We start from the raw sequence: 27,743 nt of genomic DNA on the forward strand, positions 1-27,743 counted from the left end.
ACTCTATGCCTAAGGCTAAGACCCGCTTTGAAGGTGCTGTCTCTGTCTCCTTCAATCCTGCTCACGCTTCAAATCCTTCACTCTCAGAGCTGTGCAATGAGGTCAGCTCTAGTGAATCTCTTTCTTTGGCATATTCTGGCTGTATTGCTGAATTAACACCTGCTCTGCACTTTCTTACTGTGTGTGTGCTCGTGTATGTGTGCTTCTGTCTGTATCCTCTGTTCCCAGCAATAAGCATCTATAAGGAAAGACTGTCCCGTACATCTCCTGTTTTCTTCTTGAGACCACAACATAGATATTCTCCTTGGCACGTAGTAGGTGTTCAGTAAATATTTGATCACTGAAATACACAAGCTGGTATGAGTCAGCATATCCTTGAACTGCCTTCTCTCAAGCTGAAGTGAAGGATAGGAACATTTAGAATGTAAGTTCTTTGTAGAGTTGAGCAAATTTTGGGTAAGTATGTTCACATGGTTCAAAAAGAACATAAGAGACAGTTGAGGGGGAAAAAAAAGTCTCCCTTCCTCTCTGTTCTTCTCTCATTCTCTACTTCTCCACAAATAAGTAGTCACTTTTTTAGTTTTGTGGGTCTCCTTCTAGGGTATTTTTCTGCTTTAAACAAATAATTTTAAGCAAATAACAATAAAAATACTTTTCACATTTTGATGCAGAACTTTGCATGCTATATGACAGATCTGAACCTTGCTTTTTCTCACTTAACTCTCTAGTGTAGAGATTTTTTTTTTCCCCAGACCAAATGATACAGACCTTTCTCATTCTTTCTCAGCTTGGTAGTGTCAGATTATGTAGGTGTACCATTATTTATTGAATGTGTCCCATACTGTTGGACCTTTGGGTTGTTTCCCATCCTCTGCCATTAAACTTCCTTCTGTGATGGCTCATGGTGGATACCTACGCCATTTCCCCTCGGAGCAGGGTGTATTGAAGGATACATTTCCAAGCAGCATTTACATTTAATGAATACAGTTCTACATGTTTCATACGGTTTAAAGACTTTATATGTTAACTGTCTGTTCCTATCTTGCCCCATTTTTATAGTTTGCTGTTCCTATCAATTCCTGGGATTTCCATTCTTAATTATAAAGTGGCATGGCGAGGCATTTGAAACAAGTTGAAAATATTTTCCCTAGTTTATTGTTTGGCTTTGTTGGTGGAGGGAGTGGGCTTTTTTCTTTTAAAGTTTTTGTTTATTTATTTATATTTAGTAATCTCTATACCCAACATGGGGCTTGAACCCATGACTGCAAGATCAAGAGTCACATACTCTAAGCCAACCAAGTGCCCCTGTGAGAATGGGTTTTTTAAAGTTGTTTTCTGGAATGCCTGGGTTTCTCAGTGGTTGAGCCGCTGCCTTCAGCTCAGGGTGTGATTCTGGGGTCCTCATTGGGCTCTCCGTGGGGAGTCTGCTCCTCTCTGTGCCTGTGTCTCTGCCTCTCTCTGTGTCTCTCATAAATAAATACATAAAATCTTTAAAAAGAAATAAAGTGGTTTCCTGTGAAGAAGTTTTTTTTTTTTTTTAGGTAGTCAAATTTGTTGTTTTTTCTTTTATGGCATTTGGATTTTGAGCTGTTAGGCCTTTCCTTTGCCCCAGGGCTCCAGGTCTTCCTGTGCTTTTTTCCCCTTTTTAAAATGTCTTTGATCCAGTTAGGGTCTATGATCTGGGAGATGAATCTAACTTTGTTTTTCAGATGGGTGCCCAGTTACCTCAATCGCAGTTATTGAAAAAATTCATCTCCACTAGGTTGAGTTGCCATCTTTATCTTCTACTAAATTGTTACTTAGATTATATATTCACTTAGGATGAAATAAGAGCCCTACACTAACACATGGGGATTCATTGGTGGATAACTAAGGACTTTTAGTCATGCAGCAGACGTTTATTAAGTATCTAATAAATTAGACAGTCATCATGTGCTAGGTCTTGGGGATATAAAAATGAGTTTGGAAAACTTTTAAGAAGGTAGCTGTAGAATGAATATAATCTCACTGCAGTGGAATGAGAGTAGCAGGGAGGCTGAGGCAAACCAGAAGATGATTCACACATCAGGAAACAGCTGAGTTTTAGGGTTCAGTTGAAGTTTGCCAGCCATGAGGGGAAGAACATTCTAGGAAGAGGAGGTAATGTATGGAGAGGCACAGATCCATAATAGTCTGTGGCATCTGGCGGGGACCCAGTAGCCTTTCATGGCCAATAGAGTAGGGCAGGAGACACATTGGAGATGAGACCAGAAGCATGGTTAATGGACGTTGGCTCTTTGAAATGAGTGTGGGATTTGGGCATGCAGTGTTGCTGGACTTCCCCCATGCCTTCATTCCTCTAAGTAGATGAAGGGGAAAGATGAAGAGGTCTAGAATAAATGGAAGCCAACACTTAGCTGTGTTCTGCAGGTTGGTTGCTGAGTTTTGACAACTGTTGCTTATTCTAGACGACTCCAAGTTCCCGAAGCCGCAGTCTCACTTTGCTCCCCCATGGAACGCCCAATCCTGCGTCTCCCTGTAGCCAGAGACACCTCAGCACGGGGGCCCCCGGTGTTGTCACAATCACGCATCACAAGTCGCCTGCAGCTGCCCGAAGAGCCAAGAGTCAGTATCCTGGCCAGCTTCATGAAGTCAGAGAGGTAGGCTTTGCTCTCCTTCTAGGTTGAGTCGTCCCCGGGCACTGAGGGCCGCTACCACTGCACTGCCAACTTCCCCTTCCCTTGTACCATCTTGATTACGAAGAGAGATGAAGAGTAGCCAACCTCCCAGCTACACAGCCATGATAGCAGTGCCTCCTGGTTATAGAAAAAACAATTTGTTTCTGTGTCTCAGGTTAAATGAGGTGTTTGAGAGACTCAGAAAGCCGGGCAAGCCAACCCACAGATATGTGGGTGTAAGTTGAAGTGGAGTCAACCATGCTCTTAGCAAAGGATAGACAGTACACAGTCATGGGTAGCCAGGAAGTAATTGAGGTGGTTTCGAAACTCAGGATGCATGAGACCTTTGATCTGCGTTCCTCACTTGCAACGTGCCTGCCTTGACGTGACATTCCCATCAGAGACCACGTTCAGCAGAGTGCTAGGTAGGGAAGGGGCACTGTCCTCAGAGTCCGAAGACTCTTGTTTGGCAGCAAAGTCTTTCAAAGCTTTGAATCTGGGTTTCGGCATCTATAGACTGGAAATAACTCAGGCCTTAGCCTCCTCTCCAGGAAGATTTGAGGTTCACTTGTAACTGTGCACTTGAAAGCCTATCAGCTATGAGTGCCTTATAAACCTCTGTGGGACCATGCTTTATTTTTACTTTTGACACACTGGGAAACCATCAGTTTGGGGATCCTACTTCCTTAGTGTTCATCTCATCCTTTGCAACTGTTCCCAAGAATAGACTGTATGAAATAAATGATAGTGGTGTTTGGTGCCCAACCTGCGTTGAGGCTTTTGGCTCTGCAGCTGGCTTGCAGGTGAACCAGCCCATCCTCTGAGGGAAGCAGGGGGCCCTGGCCCGTGGTGAGCAGCACAATGGGCCTCCTGGCATAGGGTCTTATGGCTCAAGTCAGCACGCATCTTGTTTTATTTTCTAAATGTCATGGGCCAAGTTGTGCTGTGTCAGCCTGCTATATTGGTCTGACACTGGCCCAGGACAGAAAATCTGGAATCTTCTGAATTGAGTCTGCAAGATACATATGCAAGACCTGTCTTTCCTGATAGATTTTCACATGCACACACTCTGTATTACCTAGTAGAGAGATGGCATCAAATGCTGCCTTTAAAATAGTCACCCTGATGTTAAAAGAGAAAAAAATGGTGTTTAGCTCTGAGCTTAACCTTGATAGACTGAATGATATGAGGAATAGTTATGCACTTGTACATATTTTTCAGTTTCCACAGCATCTTAAACTGTATTATAGAAACACTTTGTACCCAAAGTAGAACAAAATAATGGTATCCATGACCCAGTGCCAACAGTGCCAACTTTCTGTTGTTCTTGTTTTCTCTCTACCATTTTTTTTTTTTTTTTGCTGGAGTATTTCAAGGAAATCATAAATATTCTATTAATTTATCATTGCCAGTAAATGCTTTATTATTTATCTAACAAAAAAGGACTAAAAAAACCCCAACAAACTTGACCGCAACACCGTGAGAGTTGCTTTTATGTAGACCTCACCGCGAATATTTTTGCAAGCATCTTAGAGATGACAACCTAAAAAAAAAAAAAAAAAAAAGGAAAAAGAAAAAAGACACGTTGAAAGTTCATGGTATTTTGAGAATTCTATTATAGCAAATCTCTAATACGCTGACTCTTACAAATGATGCTAAGAAGCCTGGAATATATGAAGTAAAGCAGAGGTGCTTGCATTGAATGAGCCATGGCTTAAATAAAAGTTGAAGTGACTTAGCTTAATTTTCAGTAGCACATGATGCAACATAATGCCCAAATCTTTTCTACCTCCATTTTTTAAAAAGTCATTTTGAAAAGAATAAAAGTATGTTCTTTAGGCATATGTGTATAAAAATAATTATATAAAGTATATAATGCCAAATATCTATTGCACAAGAAGTCTAAAGAAGAAAATCAGAATTACCCATAGTCCTACCTCCTTTCAGATAAGCATTATTTAAGCTTTCAATAAATATACTTCTGGGTTATTTTTTCTGTTACATGTATAGGTAAGTAAAATTTATATAGCGTGATCTCAGCTTTGCCAACAATTACGTTATGTACTCCTTTTATCCTTTATCCTATTGTTTTCTATTTTCCACCCATGAGGGGCGATTATTGAAATTCCCCATGAAATTTCATTATATGAAAAATATGTGAAATGCCTCTATAGCTATAGTGATTTGATTTTTGTACCCCTGGGAAATTGTGTATTTCGTCAGGCAGTTGCTTTTGTCTACTGGTGACCTTTCTTGCTGAAATCTAATTTTAAGTGAGCTTGTTGAGGCGTTAGTGTCAACAGTGGCAGTTGAGAGAATTGTAGGGTGCTGAACACCTCTGAGGGAAGAGGTAAAAGTCCTGATTCTCAGATATCCTGTTCAGCTTCACTCCTGATTAGAGAAGTGTAGCTGTTTGGTGACATCTGTCATTATGATGTGGACAGATCCACCTTGGGAGCAATCTGAGAAAATTTCACTCATACTAGAAAGTTCTGCAGTTTTAAAAGTATATTAATTTCAGAGTAAAAAAGGACTTGACTTTGGATTCCACTGTATTTATCTATAAAATAACTAGAGGAAAATGGAATAGCATTTTTAACCCAGCTGTATAGGGGAGATAAACTTAGGACCACTGAAGCAATGAAGAAAATCATCATACACAAGACAGATGTGCCTGAATATCTGAAGGGAAAAAAAAGGAAAAATAGTCTGGCCAGAGGCAATAGAATAAATATTAAATGAAATCACATAGCATGGGGGAAGATAATAGGACACTTTTAAAGATTAAATGGTTATCCTACAAAATATAAAGAATTGAGATCTTAAAGGTCAGTACGCAAAGTCCTCACTAGAAATTGTTAGGAAAGATGAGTATAGGGAATTTGAAATAATAGGCATATCTTTGTTAGGAATTCAAGAAATGAAAATTAAGACTACTTTGTTTATCAATATCAGAAATAATTATGGCCCATTATAGGTTAGGCTGTTAAGAAATACTGGTGGGACATCTGGGTGGCTCAGCAGTTGAGTGTCTGCCTTCGGCTCAGGGAATGATCCTGGAGTGCCAGGATGGAGTCCCACACCAGGCTCTCCTCGAGGAGCCTGCTTCTCCCTCTGCCTATGTCTCTGCCTCTCTCTCTCTCTCTCTCTCTCTCTCTCTCTGTCTTATGAACAAATAATAGGTAAGATCTTTAAAAAAAAAATACTGGTAGTGCTTCATATTGTCTTTTTAATCTGTAAGACCCAAGCACAAAACAAAGCTATTCATTGCCATTGACCCATAAATTTCCTGTTGAGAACTATATTCTGAGGAACTAATCCATGGAATTGGGGTTGGAGAAAGAAAGTAATTTGGGGAAAGCTATTCATACTAGTAAAGTAATAGATCCAACACAGAACATCATGGAAATGACTGAATAAATAATAATTCACATTAGATACTGAATCACTGTGTAGCAACTTAAGATAAAAGTCATGTGTAAGAGGGGCGCCTGGCTGGCTCAGTCGGTACAGCATGTGACTCTTAATCTTGGTTGTGAGTTCAAGCCCCACATTGGGTGGGGAGCCTTAAAAAAAGGTCATGTGTAAGTATTATGACTACATGCACATGTGTATGAAATAAGGAAATCACGATACAGAAGAATATGTGCACATTGGACCCTGTGTCCCTCTTAGTAAAGTTCAAAAATTGTTTAAACCTGGTAGTTCCAGGATTTTGGATTTTATTTGCAAACTAAAATATAAAAGTAGAATTTTGGGAGCAGCATGATGTTGCAACTATTAAAATTTGACCAGCAAGAGCATTTTTAAAGCATAGTGGCAATCTGTGGTTACTGCAATCTCAGAAAAGCTCATTTAATGCCCACCCCCTCACCACACTTCATCACCTCCAAGGCATATAATTTCTGAATAAAGAGCTACTTGTTGCACTGAATAAATTTAGTTTTATGAAAAACATACTGCATTTCTCCTGTTTTTAATGTTTTATCTTGAATTGGAAGAGTATTCATCATGGATTGATTCTAGCCTATGAATATGTGTTTTGTAAACCACTGATCACCACTGACTTTTTAAAAAAATTCTATCACTCTTTTACCCCTTGCTGTCCGTAGAATAAAGATTGTACTCTTCAGCATGGCAAACAAGGCCTTCCATAGTCTGTTCATCTCTATGTCCTGCCTACAGCATGCTTGCTCATCCCCACCATGCACTTACTGCCTTCAGTGGGAGGTGTGTTGCCCAACTAGAACTTTCTGCCATGATGGAAATACTCTGTCCCTTGCATTCTCTTCTGAGGGAGCCACCACTTAGGTGGGGCTTATGCACTTTTGGAATGTGCTAGCCTGCACTGAGATTACTATAAATGTGAAATGTACACTGTATTTCAAAGTAGTGCCAGAAAAGGTAAAATGTTTACTCTTATTATGTTTTCATTTCATTATGTTTCATTTCAAATGTTTTCTTTCATAATAGTGTTTTAATACTCATTGAATGTGGAAATTATTTTCTAGGGTTAGGTGAAATTAATATATTAAAATTCATTTTACCTGGTTCCCCCCCCCCCTTTTTTTTTTTTTTTTTACCTTTTTAAGTGTGCCTACTAGAGAATTTAAAATTATGTGCCTCCTGTTTGTGGCTTGCCTTGCATTTCTTAGCTTTGCTCTTGGTTGTGAGCTTACTCCATCATTCCTCTACCTATTCTACAGGTACTGAGTGCGTACTATGTGTCAGGCTGGATTTTTTTTTTAAAGACTATTTATTTATTACAGAGTGCAAGCACAAGCGAAGGGTAGGGTGCGAGGAGGGACAGAGAGATAAGTACACTCCCCGCTGAGTGCAGAGCCCTAGGTGGGGTTCAATCCCAGGATCCTGAGATCACAACCTGAGTGGAAGGCAGATGCTTAACCCACTGAGCTCCCCAGGAGCCCCCCAGATGATTTTTATGCTAAAAGCCACGTCCTATTCATCTTTGCCTCTTTTAGCCCTAGCACAACTGCTGGGCATGCTGGTTTCACAAATTGATTTGAGGACCCATTTTTCTAGCAGTTAGAGTGGTTTAGAAACAGAATGTGGAGACGTCAAGGGTTGCTTGGGTACCCATACACAGTGGATGGTGACTGGCGAGGAGTGGAGTCAGGTATTCACACGATTTTCTCTGACAATGAGAGCACTGGGTGGAGATATTCCTGTCTAGTTGACCAAGGGAAAGGGATGATGGTGCAAGCCTCTGAATGTGCCACTGGAATTGTTTTATAAATAGGTTCTGAAATATTTTTAAAAATCAATTTGAGGGCAGCCTGGGTGGCTCAGTGGTTTAGCACCGCCTTCAGCCCAGGACCTGATCCTGGGGCCCCGAGATCGAGTCCCACGTCGGGCTCCCTGTGTGGAGCCTGCTTCTTCCTCTGCCTGTGTCTCTGCCTCTCTCTCTCTCTGTCTCTCTCTCTCTCTCTGTCTCTCATGAATAAATGAATAAAATATTTTAAAAAAAAAGTAAATTTGAGTCCTCAGCTGTTTAAGCATACGATGATTAAAATTATGGCACTTACTTGAATTAACTTTTATACTTTTAGTGACATTATTACGGGTTTTAATATGGCTTATTTTTACTTAAATGGCCACAAGTTCATTTGGTATAAGTACAGTGTGATTTTCATCAAATTCTTGTTTGCTGGGTGCTTCTGAAAAAATACAACCCTACTACATATTCACAAATGAATTGAGTAGAAGAATATGAAACAGGAAAGTCAAGATATTTCTTCTTTTCCTAATTCTTCGTTACTGTTTCCCAAAAGTGACCCCTGAAGAATTGATTGGTGTGTGTGCAAGCATGAGGGCATGTGTATGATTGTGTATGTGCATGGATTTGGGTGTATGTGTGGGACTGTGTGTGGTCTACACGGGTTTTACTTTAACTATTTTCTTCCTTGGATTAGTGTTTAAAATTCTCTAAAGAGGATACCTGCTAAAAAAAATTTGACTCCAAATATGGTAATAGGCTTGGACATAACAAATATTTGAGAAACAGAATAAACTTGGAAGAGCCCAGGTTCTTGTGTCTTTGACCAAATAATGTTTTCATTTTGACATTTGACTTAAAAAAAAATACAGTTAATTCAGCTGGGAGACTGTGTCTGGATTCTGGAACTTGATGAGGGAAGAGGTCATGCTGTTGCATTGTAATGGGTATGTGTGAGGCATAAATTTAGTTTTAATTAAGCTTTCCATGGTAATTTATTGACGTGTAGGAATTATCCTTCCCTTACACTATTGTTGACTTGCTTCCAAGCACATATCCTTTTGAAGAGAGAGCCATGTGTTGCATTGGTTTACATTAGGTAGGTAAACTGTATCAAGACTGTGTCACTTAATATAGTTTTAAATAAACCTTTCAGAGTATAATATGTGCAGATGTGTGTTTATGTGGTTCCTGCTATATGAATATGTTTCTTCATGTTATTGCATATTTATTTAATACACATACAAAGGAAGGCCTTTTAATGAAGGTGTCATCTTTATACATGATATCCGCTCAGTACTCTCTCCCTTCAGGATGGTTTAGTTTGATCCTGGTGCACCTGGATGTCATGAATGCCTGGTTAGAAACCTTGATTCGTGTGCAGCCTTTGTTATGGAAGCAGTCACTGTCAAATATCTCCCTAACGAATTTTATTAGCTGATCAATTTTAAGGTAGCGGTCAGTACTGGCAGCATTGAATGTGAGCAGTTCCATCACCAGGGAAACTGCATTTAAGGGATAAAGTGCATTTATCCTTTGTGTGAACAGAACGATTATTTGGAAAAAGAAAAGCCCCAAATTAATTCTTCGGTGCACTTTTTTTTGTTTTTTTTTGGATAAATGTTGACAACTAACCTGTGCATGCATTTTTACTAGCAATTTGCCATCTTTCAAAGTAGGTCTGCTCCAGACTTCAGTTTTCAAAAATTGTAATGCAGGATTAGTTGATAGCTGTAGTTTCTGAATGTTTTAAAAGCACCAGAATGTTGTTTTAGTAGAAATACTATAGATCCTTACTATATAAAAGCAACACTTTATTAATGCAGATTTACTTTAGGAGGTAAGATGGATGTTTATTGATGGTGAAGCAAGTTGACTTGGAATAGGGAGTATTTATGACCACCATGGCAATCTCTCGTTAGCCTCTGTATCCATGCAATTTGAAACGGATATTTGGGTGGTCCATGGAACATCTTGGAGACCCTCTGTTTTGAGTCATTGGATTTTGACAGTAATAGCAGTTCAGGTGAACACCACCACAAGCAAAATGATGAGATAGTGTCTCCAGTAGCCTTCAACTTGTGTCTCCCAACCTGCTGCTCTGGGAGAAGGATGTCTTAACTGGCTCAGGGCAAGACTCCCTGTAATGTTGAAGCTGGGGGAGGCTGAAGGCAGAATTAACTGCCAAAGATGTAACTTGCGCCGTCTCCCAGAAAGCTAGGATTGTTCATAATTTTCTGTTCCTCACCTCATTCATTTTGTTGAAAGCGAGGTTCTAGCCTAGTTGGTTGTAACACAAATCCCTCTTCTCTCACTTGATTCTCTCTCTCTCTCTCTCTCTCTTTTTTTAAAGATTTCATTTATTTATTTATGAGAGACACACAGAGACAGGCAGACACACAGGCAGAGGGGGAAGAAGGCTCCCTACTGGGAGCCCAATGCAGGACTTGATCCCAGAACCCTGGGATCACGCCCTGAGCCGAAGGCAGATGCTCAACCACTGAGCCACCCAGGCACCTCTCTCTCTCTTTTTTTAAAAAAGATTTTATTTTTTGGGCAGCCCAGGTAGCTTGGTGGTTTAGCGCCACCTTCGGCCCAAGCCGAAGTAGTCCTGGAGACCCGGGATCGAGTCCCACGTCGGGCTCCCTGCAAGGAGACTGCTTCTCCCTCTGCCTGTGTCTTTGTGTGTGTGTGTGTGTGTGTGTGTGTGTGTGTCATGAATAAATAAAGAAAATCTTAAAAAAAAAAAAAAGATTTTATTTTTTTATGTCTATACCCAAAGTGGGGCTCTCACTCGAATCTCTTGTCAGGCTCTTTTATTATCTTGTAACATTTGGAAATTAGGCATTTACTTATTTATTATATGACGCTTCTTGTCCCTTCATATAGAAGTTTTTTTTTTTTTTTTTTTTTTTTAACTTTTATTCCTCACAGCCTTAGGACAGCTCCTGGTACATAGTAGGTGCTCAATGAAAATTTGACTAAATGAGTGATTTTCCATGAAGGGAATCCTAGCTATTGTGAAACACTCCTCCACTGATTTGATTAAAGCCTTTTGCTGAAGAGGGAGTTTCTTCCCCTGTAGTATATTTTTAGGAGACTCCTAGTCCCAGAGCAGAAGCAGCATAGAACTTGGGGTCAAATGTATTATGTACTTGTGGAGGCTACCTTCCACTGTGCCCCAGACATGCTTGGGTATTTCTTTTCTTAATTCTTGATGCACTTTATGTCTCCTTATATTTTTAACAAATATCTTGGTTATAATTATTTTTCTTCATCTCCCACTAACAAATAAACTCCTTCTCAAAAGACATGGATTCATTAACAATAGTGACAGTTACAGGGACAATAATATTTCATACTCATTGAAACCTTACTCTGTGCCTGGTACTGTGCGCAGCTTTACTTCACACTCCTCAAGTCAGCCCTGTGAGGTAGATACCATTGTTGTTGTCCCTATTTTTACAGATGGGGAACTGAGGCATAATGAGGTTTAGACAGAGAGAGGTGTCGCAGCCAGGTTTCAAACAGAGAAAGAGAACCAATAGGGGATCCACATTATGAGATTTATTGTAAGGAATTGGCTCATGTGCAAGTATGGGGTCTGTCTAGGCAGGCCCAAGATCGCAGGGCAGACGGGACCCCTTAAGGCGCTGTCTGAAGTGAGGATCTACACAAAAAATTGCTACTGCTTCACAGAAGCTTCAGCTCTGCTCTTCAGACCTTACAGTTGAATCAGGCCTACCCAAATTTATGTAGGTAATCTTTCTTACTGAAAGTCAACTGCTGATGGGTTTTAATCACATCTATAGAACACCTCACAGATACGGTTAGGTGAATGTTTGATTGAATCCCTGGGTGCTGTTGTCTTGCCAGTTAAAAAAAAGAGGGGTTATGGTTTGAGTGGTTCATGATTAACAGTTTTTCGAGTTTCGTGCCTTGTGATTCCACCATTCTGACCAAAGCTGATCAGATGAGCTTTCAGCCTTATTTCCAGCCTGGCCATTGAAATTTGAGGTGGACTTAAGTGGGACTCTAGAATGAGATTAACCACCCTTTTAGAGCATGAATGGGAAGCACACAGATGCCAAGAGGTGGAGAATTAGCAAAACGAACTGCTGCCAACTGAGTATGAGTAGCTAAGTCACAAACTGGACACCTCCCAGTGGTTGCCGGGAGAGCTGCTATGGTGCATTAATCAGGGTTCTCCAGAGAAGCAGAACCACTGAGGGGGTGGGAGTGTGTGTAGATGTATGTGTCTATATACAGTGGACCTTTGAACAATATGAGTTTGAACTGCATGGGCCCACTTATGTTGATTTTTTTTTTTTTTGGATAAATACAGTATAGAACTATAAATGTATCTTTAACATTTTAATAACTTTTTTCTCTAGTTCACTTTGCTGTAAGAATATGGTATATAATACATAAAACATACAAAATATGTGTTAATCAACTGTTACTGATAAGGCTTCAGGTCAACAGTAGTTTATTAGTAGTTAAGTTTTAGAGAGTCAAAAAGTTATACATGGATTTTAAGCTGTGCAGGGGGCCAGCACCCCTGATCCCTGTGTTGTTCAAAGGCCAACTCTATGTACACAGAGTGAAAGAGAGCAGTTTGAAGAACTAGGTCATGTGATTGTGGAGGCTGGCAAGTCCAAAATCTAGCAGATGGGCTTGCAGACTGGAGACCAAGGGAAGAGGCAGAATTTCAGTTCAAGTCTGCAGGCCATCTACTAGCAGAATTTCCTCTTGCTCGGCGGGGGGGGGGGGGGGGGGGGGGGGGTGTTAGTCTTTTTGTTCTACTCAAGTCATCAGCTTGTTTGATGAGCCCACTCACATTATGGAGGGCAATCTGCTTTGCTCAAAGTCTACCAAAGATCCTCTCATAACAACATCCAGAATAATGTTTGTCCAAATATCTGTGCACCGTGCCCCAGCCAAGTGCACACACAAAATTAGTCATCACAAGCATCCTAGACTTATAGTCTAGGATCACTTGTAGTCACTTGTAGTCACTTGTAGTCATCACTCTCTTGTAGTTTTACAATACATGTCTGTCCTCTGAGACCACCCTTGAGCCTATTTCTGGAATGCTAACAGAGCTTGTCTATCACCATTCAGACCATGCTTGGCTACTGCACTCACTTGGGTCTAGTGCTGGGTCACTGATAAGGGGTATGATATGAAACCCAGACTGTTGTCCAGGGACTTGAGAAACTAGGTGGTTGATTAAGCTAATAGGAAAAGTATTCAGTACTACCATAGTTAGTAGCAATAGGAATTCACCAGAGGTAAGGCCAGGCGGGACTGGCTATGTCTTCATATAGACCTGTACCCCCTGAGCTCCAGAGCCACCAGGACCCCTGGAAGAGTCACTCCTGGATTCAGCATCTGGGTAAACTGATTTTATACCTCACAAACTTTTCTACCTATGATAAGAATATTGCTGAGCAAGATTATATATATAGTGGAGGAACCTCTGTCTACCTATGTGTGTCTCAGGCTCACAAAAAATTCATGATTCAGGCACTTTTGAAGCTTTGCACTCAAAAGGAAGCTAAGTGGCCGATTATTTTATGTCACAGTAGTTCTGTGACATAAAGGACTTCTGCCTGTTTTCACTTTATATGGCAATTTAATACAAGAAGCCTTTCTATAAGTGCTCTACACCCTTGAGATAATGACACATTTTGGATATTGAATGAGCAAAGAGGGAAATTGGCCAGGTTCTTCCTTTGGTACTCAAGCCACACTCAGACCTTGTGTGCTCTGTGATCTTATTCTTGGTGAATTCTGTGGAAGACATTGTTTTTTTTCCTAGAGGCTCACAGTAGTAGAAGTAGAAATAAGACACTGGTTTTTCCCTTTTCTAACCCCTATTAGGTACTTGAACAATTAAAAGTTGCAGGTTGAAGCAAATGGTGGGTACTGGAGGGTATTATGCTGAGTGAAATAAGTCAATCGGAGAAGGACAAACATTATATGGTCTCATTCATTTGGGGAATATAAATAATAGTGAAAGGGAATAGAAGGGAAGGGAGAAGAAATGAGTGGGAAATATCAGAAAGGGAGACAGAACATGAAGACTCCTAACTCTGGGAAACGAACTAGGGGTGGTGGAAGGGGAGGAGGGCGGGGGGTGGGGGTGAGTGGGTGATGGGCACTGAGGGGGGCACTTGATGAGCACTGGGTGTTATTCTGTATGTTGGCAAATTGAACACCAATAAAAAATAAATTTATTATAAAAAAATAAAAGTTGCAGGTTAATTATAGAGTATTCTTAACTACCACCTTCCTTTTTTCTTTTTTTAAACAATTCTTCCTAGTTTTTTTTTTTTTAAAGATTTATTTATTTATTCATTCATGAGAGAGAGAGAGAGAGAGAGAGAGAGAGAGGCACAGACACAGGCAGAGGGAGAAGCAGGCTCCAGGCAGAGAGCCTGATGTGGGACTTGATCCCGGGTCTCCAGGATCACAACCCTGGCTGAAGGCGGCGCTAAACTGCTGGGCCACCAGGGCTGCCCTCTTCCTAGTTTTTTTTTTTTTTTAAGATTTTATTTGAGAGAGAGAGAGAGAGTGTGCGCGCACATGCGTGAGCATGTGGAGTGGGGGGAGGGGTTGGAGAGAGGGAGAAGCAGACTCCCTGCTGGGATGTTGTGGGGCTAGAACCCAGGGTCCTGAAATCATGACCTGACCAAAGGGAGATGCTTGACTGACTGAGCCACCCAGGTCCTGCTCCTTTTTTTTTTTTTTTTTTAAATTTTATTTTTAAGTAATCTCTATACCCAGTGCAGGGCTTGAACTCAGGACCCCGAGATCAAGAGTCATATGTTCTTCCGACCAACACAGCCAGGCACCCCAATTACCCACCTTCTTTAGCCACCTCTTTCCCCTCCTGCCAAGACCATAATCATTTTTTGTTGCTTTGATCTGAATTTTTTCTGGGTTATTCATTTAAAGGGTAGGGTAGAGGGATGGACTTTTTGGAGTGACAAAATGTTCTATATATATATATTTTTTGAAATGTTCTATATCTTGATTGTGGTGGTGATTACACAGTTAGATAAATTTATCAGACTTACTGAAATGTACTTAAATTGGGTTTTATTGTAGATAGATTACTTCTTAAAGTTGACTTAAAATTAGTTTCATGTTAATAATACTAAAACATATTGCTGAGATCAGATTTACTCCAATCTCTGACATCATGGTTCACTGTCTACTCCTACATAGCCTAGGTTCCCTATATTTGTGCAGAATATAGAAGTTACCTATTTACAACTTCACAGTTTAACATTTTGTATATTATCTTCTTCAAAAGTCATTAATCCAATTCTACTAGCTGTTGAAGGCACTAGATCTCTATGTGCTATTACTTGAACTGCTCTTCTTTTTTTTTTTTTAATTGAGGTATAATTGACATATAACATTAGTTTCAGGTGTAAACATAATTAATATTTGTATATATATTTGTATATTGTGAAATGACCACAGTAAGTCTAGTTAACACCTGACACCATACATAGTTATGGTATGTTTCTTTTTCTTGTGACAAGGACTTTTAAGGTCTACTCTTTCAACAGCATTCAAATATGCAATACAGTATTATTATTTTTTAAAGTTTATTTAATCTCTGTACCCAATCTAGGACTTGACTCCACCATCACAAGATTAAGAGTTGCATGCTCTTCTGATTAGATAGCCAGGTGCCCTGGCAATATAGCTTGTAACTGTGTTACTCTGCTGTATAATACATCCCATGGCTTCATTTATTTCATGACTTTGACCCCCTTCACTCATTTCCCCTACTCCCACCCCCTGTCTCTGGCAACCCCCCAATCTGTTTATGTATGAGCTTGTTTTTTTTTGTTTTGTTTTTTTTTTTAAAGATTCCACATATGGGTGAGATCATATAGTATTTGTATTTCTCTGACTTATTTCACTGAGCATAAAGCCTTCTGGGCCCATCCATATTGTCACAAATACCAAAATTTCATTCTTTTTGATGGCCGAATAATATTCCCTTATATATTTATGATATTTATCACTCGTCAATGGACACTTAGGTTGTTGTCTTTATCTTGGCTGTTGTAAGTAACATTAGAGTGAACATGGGGGTGCATATATCTTTTTGAATTAGTGTTTTTGTTTTCTTTGGACAAAAAGAAATGGAATTGCAGGATTATGTGGTAGTTCTGTTTTTAATTTTTTGAGAAGCTTCTGTAGTATTTTCCACGGTGGCTGTACCAGTTTACCTTCTCACCAACAGTGCAAAAGGGATCCTTTTCTCCACATCCTCTCTAACATACGTCTGTTTGATAATAATCATTCTAATAGGTGTGAGATGAGATCTTGTGGTTTTGGTTTACATTTTCCTGATGAGTGATGACGAACATCTTTTCATGTACCTGTTGGCCATCTGTTTGTCTTCTTTCGGAAAAATGTCTATTCAGATCCTCTGCCTGTTTTTAAATTATATATAATATATATATATATATATATAGTTTTGTTTTTACTATTTTTTTACTATTGAGTTGTATGTGTTCTTTATATATTTTGGATATTAACCCCTAATCATTTATATGATTTGCAGTTACTTTCTACCATTCAGTAGGTTACCTTTTTGTTTTGTTGATGGTTTACTTTGCTGTGTAGAAACTTTAGTTTGAAGTATTCCCAGTAGTTTATTTTTGCTTTTGGTGTCAGATTAAAAAAATCATTGTCAAGACTGATGTCAAGGAGTTCATTAGCACCTTTCTTTTTCTTCTAGAAGTTTTATGGTGTCGAGTTTTCAGTTCGAGTCTAATCCATTTTGAGTTAATTTTTGTGTGTAGTTTAAGATAATGGTCAAGTCTTATTCTTTGTGCTGTCCAGTTTTCCCAGCATCATTTATTAAAGGGCCTGTTCTCTCTCCACTGTATATTCTTGGCACCTTTGTTGCAAACCAATTGATCATATAGTTGTGATTTTGTTTCTGGGCTTGGTATTCTCTTCCACTGACCTGTGTGTCTGTTTTTATGCCAATACCATACTATTTTGATTACTATAGCTTTGTAATATACTTTGAAATCTGGGAGCACAGTGCTTCCAGCTCTGTGCTTGTTTCTCAAGATGGCTGTGGTACATGAGGTCTTTTGTGGTTCCACACAAATTTTAGAACCATTCTATTTCTGTGAAAAATGTCATTGGAATCTTGATAGAGATTGCATTGAATTTGTAGACTGGGAAGTGGGGACATTTCAACAATTTTTTTTTCTCTAATCCATGTATATAGGATATCTTTCCATTATTTGTGTCTTTTTTAGTTTCATTTATCAATGTCTTCTGTTTTTTTTTCCTTTTAAGCACAGGGCCACCTTATCTATTTTGAAAAATTCATAGGTCATCTGCATGGAACATTCATTTATTATCCACTGAACATCCTAGCTGTGGGATGTCCCCCTAAACCTCTCATCCGTCCTCTGAGAACCTGCTTCATATTCACTTTACCCATCACTGCACCTAATTCAACCAAATAAACATCTCAAAGTGAATATCAAATCCAGCTTCTATAAAGGATTATTTATTCCTATCACTGTTCTTCATTTCCCATAGCTACTCTGTTTCCAAAATCTCCCCCTCTTGCCACTGGAGGATCTCCTACTATGTTGTAAGATCTTTGGAGAAGGGATTATTTATCATTTTGCTTTTATCCCTCATAGTATCTATAGCAGTGCCCTAAACTTCACAATATCTTAAAAATTTTCCCATGAATTGGGATAGCAAAATATTAACCAATTTGCTATAATCACCACTTCTTCAGCAATTTCCATATAACACACTTTAATTTGAGCTGATACAACTCTCTTGCATGGATAGAAACATTCTTAGAGAAGGTCATAGCATATTCTGAGCACTGAATGGCCAGAACCGATGGAATTGTGGGTCTTAGAGGAAAGAGAGTGCTTTCAGAATCCCTCAGATGACTGCCTACTTTTCCCCCTACTTTTCAGTTTTCTCTCATGGGGCAAAGTCCTATTAACAGCAGACAGACCCATGATTGTTTAAGAAGCCCTGTGCCTGTTTCTTCCTCTGTGAATAATGGGCAGGGTTAAATGTTAATATATGTGGAAGCCCTTTGTAAATGTAACACCAACAAATATAAAGCATTATCACCCAACCTGTAAGAAGTAAGGTGGCATGGATTTGCTCAGAGATAGCAAGTAGATGCTTTCTTGCATAATAATTTGGCCGAAGCTACTTCAGGAAGGCAGAAAGAAAGCTTTGCCCTGGACCCAGGAGGAGGCTTGAAGACTGAATAACCTGGGAGAACCCTAAATTCCATTCAACTTTCAGGATGTGTGATTCCTTACAAAAACCATGCAGCATGGAGTACCTGGCTGGCCCAGTCTGTAGAGCATGTGACTGTTCCTCACAGGGTTATGCAGACAAACCCCACATTGGGCATAGAGCTTACTTTAAAAGACAAAACAAAAACAACAACAAAAAAAAACATTCATCTTACCACCTTGTGCATACCATTATTTGGGTCCCCCCAAGCCTTTTGTTTTTATTTTTAAAAAATTTTTATTGAGAGACTCCTGGGTGACAAGACTGGCTCCTTCTGGAGGCTTTGAGGGAAGATGTGTTCCATGCTTCTCCTCACCTTTGGTGACCAGCTGGCAGTCATAGGTGTTCCTTGGCTTACAGATGCATCTGTTTGGTATCTGATTCCTTTGTCACATGGCCTATTCCCAGTATATCTATGCATCTGTCCCCTTCTTTTACGAGGCCACTATATCTGGACTAAGGGCTACCGAGTCCATTATGACTTCATCTTAACTAATTGCATCTGTGATGACCTTTCCTCCTATTTATAAAAGAAGGCACCAGGCTGGGTCACCAGCTCAAGGATGCTGCGGTTATCTTTAAATCAGAGCTTGATGTCACAGTGAAAAGGACATGGTAAGATTTCTTTCTGATTGTTCTTCCCTCCATTTACTGTCATTCTTTGCTTATTACTCTCCCAGTGCAAGAAGATAGTTCTAAAATAAGTCTGTGAAAAAACATTTCTGTATTTTTATTTTCAGAAAAATTCTTTATGTAATATATTTCTTATTCCTTATAGAGGAGTGATTCTAATGTAAAACATGTGATTTACGCTAGTTGTTTGGTAGAGATGAAATAAGAATCATAAAAGTAAATAAACACTTCTGCCCTATATTTTGGGAGAACAGAAATGCAACTTCCATCATTTTAGCACAAATTTTTGTCTCTAACATAAAAATAATTGTCCTGACATGCTACTATTGGGGAAATCTTCTTTTCCTTTTACTTTCTTGCTTTTCTTTCTTTCTTATTGTGTAACTGATCCAGCATACCTCCAGAATGAACATCTATCAGGTTAACATGCAGGAAATGAGAAGGTGAGGTGAGGATTTCTCACCAACAGAGAAATTATCACAGTAAGGGATGTTATTTAGAATTTACTAACATTTGGGCACATAAATCAGAGCAGTAATGCTTCATAATTACACAGTGCCTCTCATTTAAGATTCTACAAGGATTGAGACCAACTTGTGAGATGTGACAGTTGTATTAAACTCTATGCTTAGAGTCTGTTGATGGAGATAATTCAAGAACCAGAATTTGAATGTGGGAAAGGTGCCTTCCAGCCCCTTCTGTTGGGGAGGTTAGCTGGGTATTGAACCGTGTCTGTTGTAAGAACCTGGCCACTTGAGATTTACCGTTCCTTTACTTTTATTCAGAGGTAACTCCATGTTAACTCTCTTCGATTAAACAAATCAGAGTTTTGAATTGTCAATAAGTACACACAAGATCAGATTCAGAAGGTATGTGTCTGTCTATAGAGATGGGTGTTGGCCATAAGTTGACAGAGGTCTTTCTGACTCCCAGGTTCCTACTGTGACCAAAGGGGATTACTGTTACCAGCTTTTTGTGTTTTCTACATATGTATTGGCACATATGTACTTGTATGTATATTCTTATTTTTTTAAAAGTCTTATTTAAAAAAAAACACTAATTGTAGTGTATTATACACATTGGTAAGTCTTGCTATCTCCTGTTAAGAACCTTACTTCTACTTGAAAATGGCTTCATATCCACACATACAAGAACTTGTTCTTTTTAATGTGTACAAAGTACTCTTGTGTATGGGTAAGCTATGACATACTTCAAGATTCCTCTCTTGGATGAGTCCACTCTAGTTCAAAATTCTATGTATGTGATCTTTCAGACCTGACCCACAGGCCATTAGAAAGATTGTCCCTGGTAGGCCCCCTGGGGGGAAAGCTGCCCTCCCACACCAGCCTGGATGCACCATCTGGAGAAAGTTGCTGTCAAGGATCAGGGACCAGCTATGTGCTGAAATGTGTCTGGCCCTGGCATCTCCTCAGGAGACTGGCTTCTGGAAGGGCCCTGGCCAAGGTCTTCCTTCCCAGGCACTTCTGCAGAGATCTGCTTTTGAGAGAGGAGGCCTGAAGGACACTCTTCTGTACTCAGACTCAATCCTCAGTCCTTTTCCACTCTTTGCCCTGCCCACTCCCTGGCTGTGAGAGGGTCATCTCCTCTACCATCTACACTGATGGGTCAGACCCTTGCCTTGTGCTGTTCTATAAGGGAAAATGCTGCCTTTCCTTGTTTTACTTCCTGCATATACTATCACAGTAAGTAAGTAAAGGTTGAATTGTTACTTTCAGTTTGGCTTGTTGTCCTGATAGACCTTCTTGTCACTTGGCGTCTCAGCTCTTGGCACTCTTGATGAACAGTTTAGATGTTTCTAATTTCTTTGCTCCTACAAACAGTGCTGAAGGGAAAAAAAAAATCTATGTCCATGCGCTGTTTAATAAAAGTAAAGGTGGATCCTCAGGACTGGATCACGGATGGAGAATTGCTTGATGGGACCATTTACACCACCCCCAGTGAAGTTTGGGAATGACAGTTTCTTTATACCCTTGTGGACTTGCTATGTTATCAAGCTTTTTGCATCTGCTAGTTGGCTAGGGGGAAAATTGCATCTTGTAATTTTAATTTCTCTATTTTAAGTGATGTGGAACATTGTTTAATATCTGTAAGAGCAATGATACTTCCTTTTCTGAAAACTGTTCATGTTCTTTGCCCAATTTGTTTACTATATGTTCCTTATTGATTCCTAGAAACTATATGTTAAGGAAATTCATGATTCCTAATTTGTCAGTTGGCCTTTGAATTATTTAGCATTTTATTCTGTGTTGAAATTTTTGAGTTTTATGTAGTCAAATTACTAATCTGTGAGATTTGGAGTTCCATATCATAATTAGAAATGTTCTTTTCTACACCAAGGTTATTAAAAAAAATAGCTATGCTTTCAAATGCTATGGTTTCATTTTTAAAACAGGTTTATTGAGATCTATTCCATACCATAAAATTCACTCTTTTTAAGTTTACAGGTCAGTGAAGTTGAATACATTTTTATAGTTCTGCGATATGGCTGCAGTCCAGTCTTAGAACGTTTTTATCACTGTTTTATCTTTATGTTTTAAATATTTTTATTTTTATTTTTTTTTCTTTTAAAGGTTTATTTATTTATTTATTCAGAGAGAGCAAGAGAGAGGCAGAGACACAGGCAGAGGGAGAAGCAGGCTCCATGAAGGAAGCCTGACATGGGACTCAATCCCGGATCTCCAGGATCACACCCCGGGCTTCAGGCGGCGCTAAACCGCTGCGCCACTGGGGCTGCCCCATTTTAAATATTTTTAAAAATTATGTTTATGCTGGCATGCCTGTGTGGCACAGTTAAGCATCTGACTGTTGGTTTCAGCCCAGAAGTCATAATCTCAGGGTCATGGGTTCGAGCCCTGTGTAGGGCTCTGTGCTCTGCATGAAGTTAGCTTGAGATTCTTTCTCTCCCTCTGCCCCTCCCATTTGTACTCTCTCTAAAATAAATAAATCTTTAAAAAATTAGCTTTATTTTTATATTTGAACTTTTGTTCGGGAATTTATATGATATGAGGAATGAGAGCAGCATCCATCTGCATTTTCTTGTGCCTGTGCATTTTCCAACATCATTTATTGACTAACTTGTCTTTTCCCTACTGGTGTGGCAATATTATGTAAATTTCCAATTAAATTAACTACTTGGGTGGATCTCTGGTCTTTCACCTCTTTTTCATTGATTTGTCAGCCTATTCATATACATGAGCTATACTATTTTATGTATCGTTGCTTTAGAATGTGTTGGTATCTGGTAAGGGTCGTACAGCCTGATTGACCTTAGTGCCACTTCATTTCAGCCATTCCTCGGTGGTGGTTTTCCATAAGAACTTTAGAGGCAGCTTGTCTAGGTCTTACAATCCCCTTGGCTCCTACCACCCCATCAACTCTTTTTTATTACGATTGCATCAAATTTATGCATTGTTCAAGAAATGACATTTGAGGGGGTGCCCGGCTAGCTCAGTTGGGGGAACATGTGACTCTTGATCTCATGGCTATGAGTTCAAGCCCCACATTGTGTGTAGAGCTTACTTAAAAGTAAAATTAAAAAAAAAAAAAGATAGTGGAATGCTATCATTTTTAAGATGAGAGCCATGGTTGTCCATTTTTCAGCTCACGTCTGTGTTCTTTTTTGTCCCTTTGGAGCATTTTAAAGCATATGGATCTTGTATGTTTCTTTTAATTGCTAAGCATTTCATCCCTTTTGTTACTATTGCAAATGGTATTTTTTTCTCTAATATTTTCTGCCTGAATGGGTGACTTGTAAGAAGGGAGGCTATTCTTTTTTGGTGGGTTGAATTTATTCCCAGAAATAGAAGTACGTTCTGTTATTATTTGTGGTAGTTTCTTGGTTGGTTTTCTTGGGTTGCGCAGGTATATAGTCTTACCTGTTGCAATTAGTGATCATTTACCTCCTTTTAATTTTTACCAAGTTTCTTTTAATAATTTTGTTGATTAATGTGTCCAAAATAATTTTAAATAGAAGTGATGTGATCATTCTTGCCTTAGGTTTAATTTTCTGAATATGCCTCTGCTTTCCCCTATTAGGGAATACATCTATATAAAATGTATGTATATGTAATATGTATTATATAATGTACATATGATATTTTTATTAAGAGTTTTTAGAAATCTGGGAGAGAGATTAATTTATTCATTTGATAAATATTATTGCAGGACTGCAGTGTTCCAGGCAGGTTTCTGGTTCTGGGGAATATAGTGGGATGTGAAACAGAGACAAAGCCCTTGCTGTTAAGAGGCTCCAAGTATAGTGGAACAGACAAGAACAAAAATCAAATAATTGATAAATGTCGGGTTCTCTGAAATAAAGCCAGGAAAGGGATAAAGAATAATGTGAATTTATTTAGGGTGGTCATAAAGAGATTTAGCATTTTTTAAAAAAGATTTTATTTATTTATTCATGAGAGAAACAGAGACCTAGGCAGAGGGAGAAGTGGGCGGGCGGGCTTCTCGCAAGGAGCCTGATCTGGGACTTGATCCCCACACCTGGGATCATGCCCTGAGCCGAAGGCATACGCTCAACCACTGAGCCACCCAGGTGTCCCGGGATTTAGCATTTTTAAGTGTCTTTTTTTTAGCTTTCTTTTTTTTAATTTAATTTGAAATTTTGGATACACTAGCTCTCTTCTGAACCATGATCCCTTTCCCCAGCCCCAGCCTTTAGCATTTTCTCCTGCCAAAGAGAAAGGACTTCAGAGCAAACCCAGTGGAGTGATTTGCCCTCTTGGTCTGCTAGTTGGTTTTGCTTGTTTTCCTATTATTTCCAGGACACTGATTGTTGAAGAAATGAACTGAATTTGTTAAAGAGCAGGGTAATTTATCACCTTGGATAGAGATACTGTTGCTAAGGCAACTGGCTACATTCCAGGACCACTTTCAGCAAACGTGACACCTGACAAGATTTCGGCGTCCCTGGCCGCCAGCTCTCCGTGTGTTACTCCAGGCCTGGGCAGCTTCTGTGTCTCTTTTCTCTCTGGACCAGCTGCTGAAATGTCTGCCATTGCCTCCTCTCCCTGCCCTTCCACCCCCCTTCCAGTCTCCTGACAAACCTGCTGGGATGGCAGGAGTAAAATGGGGACGATTTTAGTCTTGCAGGATGAATGCAGAATCTTGGCTCTTTTCTTTCCAACCTCCCATCTGGTTCCAGGTGATGCATCCTGGGTGAGACTCAGGCTCATTGTAGCTCGGTGCTCAGTTGACAAAATCAAGGTGGAAATGTGGACTGTGGGACCTTCTTCGTTTCCTGTAACTCCCCCATCCTCTGTGGTGGTCTTTTTTTTTTTTTTTTTTAATTGAAGTGTAATTGACATATTAGTTTTGGGTGTACAGTATAATGATTTGACATTTGTATATATTGTGAAATAATCATCAAGATAGATCTAGTTAATATCTATCAGCATACGTAGTTAGAAATTTATTTTCTTGTGATGAAAACTTAGAAGATCTGCTCTCTTAGCAACTTTCAAATATGCGATGTACTATTATTAACTAGAGTCACCATGCTGTGTACATTACATCCCTAGGACTTAATTATTTTATAACTGAAAGTGTGTGACTTTTGATCTTCTTCATACCCCCCACCCCCTTGCAATCACCAGTCTGTTCTCTGTATCTATGAGCTTATATATTTTTAAGAACCCAATATGAGATCATGTGGTATTTTTCTTTTTCTTTCTTAGTTTCACTTAGCATACACCCTATGTGTTCTCTATACAAAAAGATGAGGTTATTAATGCATTATCATATCATGGCCCAGCTTCTGTATAATTTAATTCTTAGATACTTTCCAATTATTATTTTTTAAAAGATTTTATTTATTTATTTGAGATAGAGCGAGTGAGACAGAGAGTACAAGTGGAGGGGAGGGGCAGAGGGAGAGGGAGAAGCAGGGTTCCCACCGGGATCATGACCTGAGCCCAAGGCAGACGCTTAACTGAGTGAACTACACAGGCGCCCCAGATACTTTACAATTCTTAAATAATTTCTTATTTCTTCCTTAGTCCTGAGTGCCTCTTTCTTTCCTCAAGGAGTTTGGTTCTAAATTCAGCCAAAGCCTGTCTCACCACCTCCAGCACTACTGTTCTCTTCCTAACATTGTCACTTGCTTTTGAACTCCACCTGCTTCTACCATTGGCCCCCAAGCTGGATTTTCCACATAGCAGCCAGAGGGAATCTTTTAATAGCTATGTCAGATCATGTAACTGTTAAAAAATGCCCACAGATTTCGTTGTACCTACCATAAAACCCGAGTCTTATCCGTGGCCCACAGACTCTGTATGACCAAGTCTCTGGCTCTTCCCTGACCTTATTTCTCAGATCTCTTCTACCCTCCCCTCATTTCCTGGGTTCCAGCCTCCTGGCTATCTGCTATTTCCCGCACATGCCAGGACACTCCCAGGTTCCCCATACAGCCATCCCCATGCCTTCTCCTCACTTTCCCGAGGCCTCTGCCCCACATTTCCTTCCCAGAGAGGCCTTACAGACCGGTCTTCATAAGGTTGACTCTCACCTCCACCCATCACTTTCTATCCCCCTGTCTTTATTTTTTAAGTAGTGCTTATTTTCGCTATTATCTGACATCATTATGTTATGTGTCTGCTCACTGCTTGTCCTATACTGCAAGGAACATGAAGCTCTGTGTACTTCCTGTGGTTGTGTCACTGCTGGTACATAGCAGAGGCCCAGTAAATATTTACTGAGAGATTGAATGCTCCTTGCATTTTTTGTTTTGACTCTCTACTAAAGTAATCAAGTAGAGAAATGTGTCTGAAGAATGGTCACCCAGAATTTCTGCCACTCATACACTGGAGTTCAGTTTTCAGGAAGAGATTTGGTTTTGGGGTGGTCAGGCTTCCTGTGGGCATTTTTGGTCAAGTAGAGAAACGGTGAATTGAAACACAGGTCCTGACTCTGGCTCTCGGCAGCGCCTGGTGGCAGGGTGGAAGCGGGGGCTCCTGCCACAGGCTCCAGAGAGGGCTGAGGGCAGGGGGCTCTGCTGCCCTTCGTCTTTGTTTCTGAGGCAGCATGATGCTGCAGCTGGGGGAGGTGGTGGGTGGCACACTGGCAGTATGTGTCTGGGCTATGCATTCAGGGTCTATGGCCAGGCTTTGCTTTTTGCTTACCATTTTACCACACCTAGCTATGGAATGGGGATTGTTCCTCTTTATGTCTAAGCCTGTTAGAGCAGGAAGGCCCACTGTGTTAGCTGAGTATGCAAGGGAGAGAGAACCCATCCATTCATTGTTTCAGATTGCATAGCCAGGAGCCAGTGGGACCAAACATCTGGTGACTGTGGAAGCATGAGAGATAGAAGGCACTTCATAGTCTCAATGATCAGTTTTCCTTCAGCTGGTGACCAGCCATCTCTTCAGCACCATTGAGTTCCCTGAAGGACACGCTACAGATGAGAGGACCAGAGAGCAGTGTGGGGAGACATGACTGGGTTTGCTTGCTCAGTGCTTTCCTGCACTGCGGGCTCTTGTGTCAGGGGAAAGTGTCGCAAAGTCCCACAAGGGGTTAAGCATATGTTAATGTCTTGGCAGAGTATGAATTTGTTTTAAAGCTTCATCCTAATGGAGGAGCCTGAAACCTCTTGCAGGAAATCATTTGCATAGTTCATTATTAAAAAAGGTTTTATTTATTTGTTTTAGAGAGAGAAGGAGAAAGAGAGAGTGAGCAAGTGAGCCAGGGGGAGGGGTAGAAGGAGAGAGAGAATCTCTAGCAGACTCCCCGCTGAGTGTGGAGCCTGACATGGGGCTTGATCTCAGGACTCTGAGATCACGACCTGTGGCAAAACCAAGAGTCAAAAGCTTAACTCACTGAGCCACTCAGGTGCCCTGCTCCATTCATTTTTAAAGAAAATTGGAACTCATGCTGATTCCTTTAAAGTGTGAGTGAAAGATATCCTCTTAAAGCTGAGAATGATACAGCAGACCCAGAACACCATTTAGATTAAATTATCATCATCATCATGAATTTTGTCAGTTTTGTTGACAACCGAAAAAAAGTTAGGTGCCCTAGTGAGAACATAAGAGCCACCAGGTAGTAAGTCACTTCCTCGGGAGCAGTGCTGCCTGTTTGAATCAGAATCTGAGTCATTCCCACTGAGTGGACATAAGAGTGAGAACCTTGATCATTGTAACAACTCAAATAAATTACAGACCAAAGCAGATTTAGTAGCTGGGAAAATGAAGTCTTTATTAAAGTTGAATAACCTCTAAAACAGCTTAATTTTTGAAGTGTCACTGAGATCACTAATGTTGCTGTTTGTTGCTGTTGGTGATCAGTACTTTGTGTGTTGGTAGCTGCGCTCCGAGTCCGCATGAAGCGCTTTTGGTGTATCCACTCTGGGGGTGGGGCATGTGGCTGGGAAGATGGTACACGGAATTTTGGAGTAATTCTGCTTGTTAAGATGAAGAGTTTCAGATACTTTTTCTCTCTTCTGTTCTCATATGTGCTTACTTACTAGTTGGTAGATGGCATTCTGCTTTTTTGCTAATTGAGATGACAGGATTAAAAATCCATTATGTAATAGTATTGGCTTATAATCCTTAGAATTAAATAAATATTTGTGATTCATGCTGGTATAAATAAATTGGATAAACAAATGGGAGAAGAGATTGCTCTTCCTTAGAGTAGATTCTGATTAATAAATGTAGAAGGAATGAGAGAACTAAGATTGCCCACTGGACAAAACCATGCGCAAGAACTGTTGTAGGCAAGAACCATCAATAGATATACTCAAGTTAGTAAGTGAAAGTATGATGAGAAATGGGATATTTGCATAATCTCACAGTATCTCCCCACAAGATCCTTATTAGTTACAAAGAGAAAATAGTACTTTATGGTAGAGAAAT

The 27,743-nt window shown here is 39.9% G+C and overlaps 1 protein-coding gene across 3 annotated transcripts in view; it reads left to right on the forward strand.

Annotated features, from left to right (window-relative positions):
* OSBPL10 (oxysterol binding protein like 10) overlaps positions 1-27,743 on the forward strand; it is a 296,485-nt gene that overhangs the window by 145,979 nt on the left and 122,763 nt on the right. For 2 of the 3 annotated variants that reach the window (XM_025461091.3, XM_049100042.1), the window contains one exon: positions 2,448-2,639. The exons of the other annotated variant lie outside the window; for it this stretch is intronic. In XM_025461091.3, the coding sequence (XP_025316876.1) occupies positions 2,448-2,639 (192 nt within the window). The remainder of the gene's footprint in view (positions 1-2,447; positions 2,640-27,743) is intronic. 3 annotated transcript variants of the gene reach the window in all.

The sequence above is a fragment of the Canis lupus genome, chromosome 23 (assembly GCF_003254725.2).
Source record: "Canis lupus dingo isolate Sandy chromosome 23, ASM325472v2, whole genome shotgun sequence".
Classification (NCBI taxonomy): Eukaryota; Metazoa; Chordata; class Mammalia; order Carnivora; family Canidae; genus Canis; species Canis lupus.